We start from the raw sequence: 10,927 nt of genomic DNA, 5'->3' as shown, positions 1-10,927 counted from the left end.
CAATGACACAGACCACAAAGGAACTCTCTAAGCAAGTTTAAATAAGATGCTTTTCTTGATTGTCCTCTTTCTCTTGAACAAGCACACAAGAATGTGATAAATATTCAGGCACACCTCTGGCATCCCATTCTCCTTACTAGGAAATTGGAGCCAAGAGCCAGGAATACCTTCTTCCTCTCTTTCTGCAAAATAAAGTTTGTGGGAAGCAGAAACCTGCTTCTATGAGTAAACAAGTCACCTACACTCTGAAATAATATATGCTCACTGCTCCTGGGGAAGGAGATGGCCAGGCCAGGGTGCTCTCCGCACTGGGTGGGCAGTTGCTCTGCCACTCCATGGCACCTCTGAGCTGGGAAGGACGGATCTTACAACGACAGGGTGTTTCCTCCGTTGGTCTTCTCCGGCCTGTCGCCAGCCTCAACAGCGGCAGACAGTGCGAGAGCGACGGCAACGTGACTGGAACACGAGTAGTTTCTACGAAGTACACGAAAGCCCCTGTGAGCCCTGCGGTGCCACTCTGCCAGGGCCTCAGTGGGATCCAGATCTGAACACCCGAACAGGTAGAGCAACGGGCAGGAACCGCTGTACAAGTGGCTCTGAGAGCTTTAGAGTCTGGTTTGAGAGCTTCAGGGAGCTGTGCTTCGGAGGCCCTCCCAGGGCCTCCACTGGCGAGTCTTACTGAAAGGGCCTCTTTTCCTCCTTGGAAGAGGCTGAGATCTAAAAGGCAGATTTACCATTTAAAAAAAAAAAAAAGAAAAGAAGTGTTTTCTCTTTCTCCAAAAAGAGTAATTAGAAGTTATTTTCTTTGTAGTTTCTTCTTCTCTGATCTATCTCCAGTTCTGTCCCAGATGAGGGCTTCTTTGTTCATGGTCAGGGTTCCATCACTTGGCCCATGAAAAGGACCGTCCCTGAGGATAGAAGAATCACAGAGATGAGAACTGGGAGGAATGGCACAGCCCGCCGACCCTGAAGGTCATGGACGCTCTAGGGTGTGAAAAGATGAGTGAGATGTTTGCGGTCACAGCTGCCGTAGTGGCTAAGCTAGGACTGGGGTCCTGACACAGCAGTCTGTCTATGACAGAGCCCTGTCTCTGGGGAGAAGAGGGACAGAGTTACGGATTCCTTGCCTAGAGTGTTGGGGTCAGACGCGTGTTTCCACCTGTCTGACCTGGTGCCCCAGACCGGCTCACCTGTGGGGTTGTGCCGCACCACGAAGAGGAAAGGTCTGTCCATGATGATCTCCTCGGGGGCCATTCGGGCGGAGGCGGTAATGGCTGGAAGAGAAAGGACAGTGTCTCAGAACAGAGGGACAGTGGCACTGCTTCTGGATTCATCACAAGTGATCCATTGACATCAGCCTTCTGTCTAGCAGCAATACTCAGAGGAGGAGTGATTTTTAGAAGACTCGTTCTGTTGGATATGAACCTTAAAAGTTGAGAGGTGCTCTCTGAGGCCTGGTTTTCTCCAGGAGTTTGGTAGAGATCTATCAGCTACTCTTTTACCAACAGACATTCATCTAAAACCCTTGGAGGGCATATTGATAAGCAAGTTCCTTAAGTTGACTAGCCACTGTGAGAACAACCCAGGCTTTCCTTTGGGAGGCCTTTCACATTCAAAGGACCTCAAGAGCCATTGGGTAAGGGGACAGGGTCACAGAGAAAGCAGACCCATTTTCTAGCCTGAGAAATTCTGGTGAGGAAAGGGCAATACTCCCCGCACAGGAAGAGCTGCTCTTTGAGGAGACCTGGTGGAGCAGGACAGAGGGGGATCGTCCCGGGTGTGGGTGCCGTAGCAGCCCCTCCTATAAGCCTTGGGCTGAGACTTGCCAGGCCTCCCCTGAGCCTGACTCACCTGTGGAAGAGGACGCCACCGTGCCTCTCTCATTCACCTTGATCTTCACTTTTTGCAGTGCCTGTGATACGTAAAGAGGCTCTTGATCTGAAACAGGTAGATACAAGAAAGATCAGCCATAGTTTTCAGGGAAAAGCTCCTTTGGGGCCGCACAGTCCACTAGGATGAGAAAGTGAAAGGAAAAAATTTTACCTGAAAAACTTGAGAAGTCCGCTTGGCTTGGACTGAACATGTTGGTCATCCCCAAGTTCTCCAAGGGCCTCCTGAGGTCAACTGCACTCTCCAGGGAGAACCTGTGACAGGATAGGAAACGGCTCAAGCTCGGGCTACCTCCCGCCACTCCTCCCAATCTTGCTGTCACCCTGGCAGCCATACAGGAGTGGGACCAATGTGAAAGTTAAAGAGGCAGGCCTGTTATTACAAATCGTTTTGCAAAGTCCATCTGCTTGCTAGAGGTTCTAATATCAGTAAACATTCTTCTGCAATCTTCTAAACCCCCTAAAACTTATGACTAATTGCTTTTCTCAAGTAAGGTAGTATTTTCTTCAGTCTGGCTGGGAGACCAGGGGCAAATTCTCCTGCAAGGCTATTTGAACAAAACTGTGGTCAGTAGATTGTGTTTCTGAGAGCTAACCCTGAGGAGGACTCAAGCAGTACATGAGTATGAGGGCTTACGGGTGCCCTCCGCTTTCCATCAGGGCCCAGCTAATTACCTCAATTCTGGAATTACCCAGCCTCACCCTTCTCTACCCTCTTTACTTCTGCAGAAGGACTTAAAAAAAAATCTGCTTTGTTGGAAGCCAGCTAGAAGCTGTGGTTCCAACAGCTCCATCTGCAGAAGTAATTCCTTCTGTCCCCTGTGTTTGGATATTGTCTTGAAGAGATGGGGGTGGGAGTAAGGGGCATTCATAAAAAGGTGAAGGCAGATTTAGCCTCCGACCTCTATCATTTCTCTGGCTCTTCCTTTGGTTGGCTTTCACTGGCTATTTTGAGGGGGTATATGCGAAGGCATAGTCTATAAAACTCCTTGCCCTCCAGTAGAAACGGAGGGAGGGATGACAAGAGGAATCTTAATTAAGCCCAGGCCAGAGTATTTCCCATCAGCCTCCCACACATGTCCCTGCCCTGCAAACATCCCATCTGGAAATTCAGCATGGGGGCAGTGCTTTCAGGAGGGCGGGGAAGTGGAAGACAGAGGAAATTAGGGCATTGGCAAGTGTGGCGAGAGCAAGGGTGGCTTACTTGGGCAGAACCAGGAGGCGGGGCAGACAGGTCATATTCCCTTTCCACTGGCTGATGAGCTGGGCATCCAGAATGTTGGTGAGGGCCGAGAGAGGCACCTCTTTTTCATAGGGAGCAGCAATGAACATGCTGAGAGTGTCCCCGTGGTAGGGCAATTCCAGGATGTCATAATAATGGCCATCAGGTGTGGAAAACTCAGCTGGGAAGACAGAAAGATGGCACACTGAAATTGGCTCCAGCTCTGCCTGGCCTGTGGTGCTGGATAGAGCCTCGACCTGGAGTGCTGAGGTTGCTGGTTCGAGGCCCTGGGCTTGCCTGGTCAAGGCACATACGATAAGCAATCAATGAACAACTGAAGTTCAGCAACTGAGTTGAGACTTCTCATTTCCCACCCACCCACCTTCACCTCTCTCTGTAAAATCAATAAATGACATCTTTAGAAAAAGAAAGAAAATAGCCCCAGCTCTTGTTGATTCTCACCCAGCACTGGGTTTTCAACTAGTTCTGCTGTCTCCTCCACTCTTTTTGGAAGCCTGCTTTCCATTCTGGCTTTTGAGGTTTCCACACCCACTGCTTCCCTATCCAGTGTTTTCGTTTCCATTTTCCTCCTAGTCTGCCAATTCAGGGTCTTCTGGTTTCTCTGTCTCTTTCTAGCTTTCTTTATATTCACTCCCCTCTCTCCCATACCCAGTCACTAATTCATTCCAATCTTTATCTCCTGAATCTCAACTTACACATAGCCCCTTCCCCAGCAGGATTTGTGAGCCCCAGGTAATCACATAGCAATACATGAGTATGAGGGACCACAGTCAAGTGGCAAAATGTGGGCCTGAGAGAATTGCTGGATATCAGCTACTTTCTGCTGCTCCAGTTATCCTAGTGTCTCCTATTTGGGCAGTCTTTTTTAAAGTTGGGCTGTATTCTAGGATTTCTCCTCCCTTAGAGGCAAACACCCAGGGATGAGGTCTAATAGGTGGGAAGGGAGTCTTGCACTTACTATAGTTGAATTTGTTGGTCTGAGCCATCATGGGCACTGAGACGGTACTGCCATCAGACTTGTGGAAGAGGCGGTGATGGGTGTGCGACTCTGGGAAGGGCGTCTTCCAGTGGCCATTGAAGTACAAAGCATTCACCAGCACCAGGCGTGTCAGCTGGTCCACGGCCCCTTCACCAAGTAAGTCACTAATCATGCCTATGGGAAAACCAGGTGGTCAGGAGCTAGGTATTTTTTAATCCTCTTAGATAGTTCCCTTCAGCTCCCAGGCCTAGTGGATGTGTGTCTGTTAAAGCAATCCATTCAGAAGATAGCCTGGGGATTTAGGTGAACCACTCTAGCTACTTTCAACCTGTTCTATCTTCTTAACAGTCTCAGAAAGCCTCCCAGCTCACCACACTTTCTTGGGCCTGGGATCCTATCCAGTATCAGAGCTGGAAACTTAAGTCTTCCCTTACTTCGCTCCCTTGTAGTCTTGAAGGGTTGTGTGTGCTCCTCATCGTGGTTATTGCCATTTTAATGAAATCTTACAGCACTTTTTAGGGATGCCTTTAGTGTTGGTTCATGAGAAGGCCTAATTATGAAAAGTATGACACTAATTCTTAAAGCACTTGCATACAAAGATGAGAACCGGAGAGGGAGAGTTTGGGATATTTGGGGTTGTTTCCAAACCCCCTTTCTCAGTAGGCCCTTGAGACCAGCCTCCTTCCTCTGCCTGCTCACCTTTCGTGTGTCTCTTCACCCAGTCATTGACGATGAACCTGGCTCTCTCCACCTCTGAGAAGTCCACTTGCTTGACTGTGGTCCGGAACAGCTTGAAGAAGTAAGGCATGAAGCCTGGGACCAGCTCCAGGTCCCGCTGGACAAAGATGGCATCGGCGATGCTGATCTCATCCTTGTTCCATGGCCCCATGAGTTCCTTGTATAGTTGGCGGAGGGCAGGGGCCATGCCCTTCTCTGTGCCAGAGGAAGGAAAGGACCCATCAGGCTCATGTTCAGCCAAAGGGCCCCATCTAGGCTGGGCCAACTTTCCCCATGAGAAACCTCACCCAGTCCGCATGGATGGGGCTCTTCTGCTCCCCTACGTGTCTCTGGAGGGATATTTTATTCCAAACCTAATCTCTTCTGCATCTCCTTCTTTTTCTCAAAAATCTCAGGTCCTAACCCTTTCTTTGGGTTAGAATATTTTCCTGTTTTTAAGTTACAAGCCCTAAATTTTTTCTCATAATAATAATAATAATAATAATAGCTGGACAAAGCATTTCATATGCACAATTCTACTTAATCCTTGCAGCAGCCCTCTGTGCTAGGTACTTTTATTATTCCTGTTTTGTGCCTCAGGGGGTTAAGGTTATGCAGCTAATACATTGTGATACAAGGTTGTTTTACACCAAATCCACAGGCCTGTAAACTCTGCAACTGGTCAAGGGCCAAGTGACAAAGGGTATGGTAGTCCCAGTGACATGGCAGTACAGGTGTTGGCTCAGCTGAGCTGGAGTCAGCCTTTCCTCCGCTTCTGGTTGGCTCCACCCCAGTTCTGTGATGGCTTTGTGAGTGCCTACCTCCTACTTGACCCCATCTCTCACCTTCAATCTCGAATTGCATTGCTGCTTGGATCTGCTGCCTGGTTTCCCCTCTCGTTGTCAGCTGCAGCATGGCCAGGACCGAGGTCACCCCATAGGGAGAAAAAACCACGTTGCGGTCCTTGGAAGCCTGTGCCACCTGCTGAAACACCTTTACTCCAAAGTCTGTGGCCAGTTGGGCGGCTTTTGACTGGCGATGATATGAGGCAGATCCTTCACCAAAGATGAGGCCCATGCCCAGAGCTAGGCAGGCAAAGACTGGAGACGTTCGCATCCTAGGGCAAGTGGGTAAGAATCTGATGAGGGAATAGTTCTAAAAGGATGGTGAATGGGGAGGGGAGACGGCCTCCCAGCCATGCCAGGCTTCCCATGTTTGGTGCTGACAGGCGGTAAATGAACATGAGGGCAAGGTTCACTCAGAAGCTATGACAGGTTCAGATTCTGCAGTCACTGCAATGGCAGGGCAACTCAAGGCTGCAGGTGTGGGGAGGGGATGAACAGAGGCGAAGTGGGAATCTTGGATGGAGAGGTTCTGTGGAGGGGCATTCTCTACCTTAACCTAAAGAAGGAGATGGAGAAAGTTTGTTTTTCTCTTACCTGAAGATATCAAAGTTTCTCGTGACTGGCAGTTTGTCCCGCTGCTGCTGCTGCTGCTGATGATTGTGGTGATTCTGCTGCTGACGAGTGGGTGTGTCTCTCTTGACAGTGCCCTTGGTCCTGCAGCCAGGCACAGCTGTGCTGTTAAGGAGACAACTGCCTCACTTTATACCAGAAGTGGGCAGGAAATAGATGAACTCATGGTTCAGCCCCACCCACTTTCTGGCTCTGGAAGACTTGCTGAGGCATGTGCGTGCGTGCTGCTGTGTGTGTGTGTACGTGTGTGAGAGGGGTCAGGAACGATTGAGCAAACCTCGACAGCCTTGGCCCAAGGGCCTCCCTTGATTTTGCTGCCCTCCTGTATCCCTCTCTCTCTGAATGTTCTGCCAGCCTGTCCCCTGGCCGTGCCAGAGAGCTCCACATGCCCAGTGTTTGAGATTACTTGCCCCAGTGCTCAGCTTGGGGGAAGACTGTTTGCATTTCCTCCTTTTCCTTTGGGGAAATGGGTCAGCACAGGGTTATCAAAGAAGCTAACGATCCTGTGGACTTCTGTCTGCCTGCATCGTCCACACCACACACCAGCCAACCATGGGAGAATGCTCCTCCCTCCTCTTGGCCACATCCCAGCAGCCACAAGGCACGGAGCGTGCCATGTGATTGTCTGGGTTTTGACTGTCTAAGACATGAGCCTGGCGGAGGACACCCTCCCGTCTTCCCCTCCTCCCTTTCAAGTGTCCGGTGATGCATGGCTGACTCTCCCACGTGTCCAGACTCTTGAGGTGCCCTGAGGGCTCTCTTTTGTGTTAACAGCCCTGTCTGGCGGGGGTTTGAGGTGTGCTGGGTGGGGTGGTAGAGGGACCAGGGATTACGAGGGCAAAGTCTTGCTAAGGAATTAGGAGCCCAACTTGTAAATTTTGTTTCTGTGATCTTCCTGCTGTGACTGGGGAGAAGTAAGCCTTATCCTCTTCCTCCAGATGCAGACACTTGGAGGGCTGGAGCAGCACAAGGAGGGAGGGACGCAAGGGCATCAATTCCTGGCTGGTTTGTGGGGTGTGCTCCTAGCCATTGAGTTAGAAGTGAAAGAGACCCAAGAATTCTATAGAGGGTGGAAATTAGCTAGGGACGATTGTGTGGGACTGGACTAGTGCATTTGGGGGTCTGGCAGGTTAGGTACACTTGGCTGTATGGCCTGCGTGTTGTGGGCACGAGGGCAGGGTGCCCCGGGGTCCTGAGGCATGGATATGGTGCACTTGACCTGGGGTCCACACAGTGTCATGATCTGTGTAGGTGGTAGGTTCGAGTGGGAGTATCCATGGAAACAACCGATAGCAGATTCACAGGAAGTGTAAGTGGGTGGAAGTGTGGGGATATTTGTTTTGGATCTTTTCAGTAAACAGATACCAAGGGCAACCACAGCTGGATGGCTTTCCCAAGTTTACTCTGACTCCGCCTTTGTTTTCTCCGTTGCCCCTGGGAGTCAGGTGCTGCTGTGGGATGGCGGGGGAAAGGGGCAACCTCGTCCCTTTGGAAAGTTACGATCACCAACCAGTTACACGACTGTTCCCATGTGGCTGCTGCTTGTTTATTCCTTTCCTTTTCTTAGTTATGGTTTGGAGTCCCTGAGAGAATGGTTAGCCACGAGGAGGAAGCAGTCACCTCTGACTTCTCTCAGGTGGAGAGGACAGAAGTCTAGCCCCCCACCCATCTGCTATCCCCAGAAATGTCCCCAGTGCCTTGCCCGCACCCTTGGGGGTCAGAGGGAGACAGGGACTTGGGAATCTGGGTTGGGTGTGCCAAGTCCCAAGCTGGAAAAGCAGTGGGTCGAGACTCGGCCAGAATTGCTGCCTCTTAGCGCCTCACTGCCTGGTCCCTCCAGCCTCACTGCCTGGCCCCTCCAGCCACTTCAGCTGAGCCTCTTAGCGCCTCACTGCCTGGGCCCTCCAGCCTCACTGCCTGGCCCCTCCAGCCACTTCAGCTGAGCCTCTTAGCGCCTCACTGCCTGGCCCCTCCAGCCACTTCAGCTGAGCCTCTTAGCGCCTCACTGCCTGGCCCCTCCAGCCACTTCAGCTGAGCCTCTTAGCGCCTCACTGCCTGGTCCCTCCAGCCTCACTGCCTGGCCCCTCCAGCCACTTCAGCTGAGCCTCTTAGCGCCTCACTGCCTGGCCCCTCCAGCCACTTCAGCTGAGCCTCTTAGCGCCTCACTGCCTGGCCCCTCCAGCCACTTCAGCTGAGCCTCTTAGCGCCTCACTGCCTGGGCCCTCCAGCCTCACTGCCTGGCCCCTCCAGCCTCACTGCCTGGCCCCTCCAGCCACTTCAGCTGAGCCTCCTTCCCTTGTTCCATTGTTATTCCGGCAGCCCTTTGTCCATTGCCTTGCCAGGCCTCAGCTGTGAAAGCCCCCACTATTTGCTATGGATGGCCTGGGCCCTGCGAGGGCTGTGATCACTTCTGTACCCACTCCTGGACCTGAGGGATGATCTTGATGCCACTCCAGAAAAGACACTCCGTTCTCAGGCACAGGAGCCCAGGAGCAGCTCTGTGTCCTGTTGTAGAGAAGGGGGTCACTATACATTAGACACAGAAAGGGCTGACATGCTAAGGGGTCTTTTCCTAAACTAAAAGGGACTTACAGGCATCTGGTGGGCGTGTATTAGAAAATGAGGCAAAACCTAGTGTAACCAAGTCCCATGCCAGAGTTTCTGATGAGCTAGGGCAGCGGTTCTCAACCTGTGGGTCGCGACCCCGGCAGGGTCGCCTAAAGCCATCAGAAAATACATAATGCATATCAGGTATTTACATTCCAAATCATAACTGTAGCAAAATTACAATTATGAAGTAGCCACCAAAATTATTTTGGTTTGGGGTCACCGCAACATGAGGAACTGTATTGCGGGGTCACGGCATTAGAAAGGTTGAGAACCACTGAGCTAGGGCCACTAGATGATCTAAACCCAGACTTGACCATGGTCCCTGCCGCTTCTGTCTGTGAAGTGGCCTAGCTTCCACCCTGTCTGTCCTCTGGAGACCTTCCATACATCATGGTGCTGCTCAACCACCACTGCCCCCCCCCCCCGAAGGCCTCCCTGACCCTGAGGAGATCTCCCTGCAATGCCTTTCTCAGAATCTAGCCTGACTCAAAGGGCCATCACTTTCTCTCCTTTTCCTAAATCCAAACTACAGCCTTAACCCAATCACCTCTTTCAAGCCTTGGCTTTTTTGTAAGGGGTCAAATGGACAGAAAGAGAAAAGTCCCTGCTGTTGAAATAGCTGGATCTCTGATTTTCAGAGTCAGAGATAAGAGAGTGAGTTACAGGGCTGTGGGATTTTGGGGGAAGTTCCAGTTCCAGCCAACCGGGAAAAGATGTTCCCATCTGTCCTTCAGCAGGTGGTTTGTGACTAGACCACAGTCACACTTTCCATGACTGACGCCCCCCCCACACACCCATGCCCCAGGAGCCCTGGTTCAGTGGGGCCTCAGGGCCGCTGGTGTCAACCTCCGATCCTTCACCTCTTGCCCTCCAGCTGCCCTCTGTGTGCGCTGGGCTCTTCCCCTTTGCTTTTCCGTTGCTCTCCCAACACCAGCCATCTGCCTCTTTTTCACTTTCCCTTTCTTGACCTCTTCTGTTCAGCCCTCCATCTATTCTACGGGGTTAGCGCCTATTTCTTCCCTAGCTCTTCAGGCCCCAGCCCTGTAGGCTCTCTCCCCATTTTCCCACTCTTTCCTTTCCACGCTGTATGACTCAACCCCTCTTTCCCTCTCCTCTCCTCTTCCAGAATCCCTTTTACAGTCAAATGCTCTGTCCCAAGCCTTCCTGTAAGGAGGAGAGTGCTGCCTTCTATCAGTTACACAGGCTCCCTGGAATGTCGCAGCAGGCCTCCTGATTCTTGGTGATTTCACTGGGAGATCCGGGGGTGGCAGAAGAACAGGGTCCGACTAATTCACAGCACTATTTCTGGCCTGGTCATTCTCCAAACAACACAGCACCAAAAATAGCCTGTGTTTGGGCTGGGCTACTCATTTGCCTCTCTGGTAGGAGTGAGCTGGGTGAGAGCAATATGTCTCAGCCCCTTAAGATCATGGCCTTGAGACAGCCTGACAGAAACAGGGACCCCTTGGCCTGTCCAGGGCTCTTCCTCACACTGCTGCCATGTCTGACTTCCCCCTCTTCTGCCTCCATAGCCCCTCCCCTTTCTGTGTTCTCCAGCCCCACCAGCCATGTCTCCTAAAACTTCTGTAAAGCTAAAACCTGTGTCTCCACAATGTAGCCCTTGCTTTCGGCGATTGCTTTTTTCTCCATGTATATCTAGAGTTCAGGGGCAGAGAGGACTCTAACAACCACTCAATCTAGTCTTTTGAATTTGCAGGTGAGGGCTCTGAGGTCCAGAGAGGCTGAGTGATGTGTTTGAGGCCAGACAGTGACATTCCACAAATGGTAGAACAGTGCTCACTGGAGCAGACAGACCCAGCCTGCTCAGAGGCCTGACACTTAGCTCATTATGTGTCTGTAGGCAAAACCTTGGTGGGACTTAGTTTCTTATTTGTGGATAGGTGTGTAAATAGGGATTTATAGATAGGTAGATAATGATTTCCATCCTTCGGGGCTGTTGTGAGGAGTGAATGAAATATTGTTTGTCAGTGTCCAGCACAGTCTAGACTCTCAC

The 10,927-nt window shown here is 51.2% G+C and overlaps 1 protein-coding gene across 1 annotated transcript; it reads right to left on the bottom strand.

The window, feature by feature from the left end:
• Positions 1-584: 584 nt before the first annotated feature.
• On the bottom strand, positions 585-6,385 carry SERPINE1 (serpin family E member 1). The gene is made up of 9 exons (XM_066382311.1): positions 6,268-6,385; positions 5,674-5,945; positions 4,811-5,044; positions 4,091-4,285; positions 3,094-3,292; positions 2,044-2,144; positions 1,852-1,938; positions 1,191-1,274; positions 585-908 (listed from the first exon to the last, which is right to left on the bottom strand). Exons 2-9 carry the CDS (start codon positions 5,942-5,944, stop codon positions 871-873), a joined length of 1,209 nt encoding a protein of 402 aa, XP_066238408.1. The 5' UTR covers position 5,945; positions 6,268-6,385; the 3' UTR covers positions 585-870.
• Between the last annotated feature and the right edge of the window lie 4,542 nt (positions 6,386-10,927).

Source organism: Saccopteryx leptura, chromosome 4, assembly GCF_036850995.1.
Source record: "Saccopteryx leptura isolate mSacLep1 chromosome 4, mSacLep1_pri_phased_curated, whole genome shotgun sequence".
Classification (NCBI taxonomy): Eukaryota; Metazoa; Chordata; class Mammalia; order Chiroptera; family Emballonuridae; genus Saccopteryx; species Saccopteryx leptura.
Note: the sequence above shows the minus strand (reverse complement) of the source record. Positions and strands in the feature narration are given on the sequence as shown.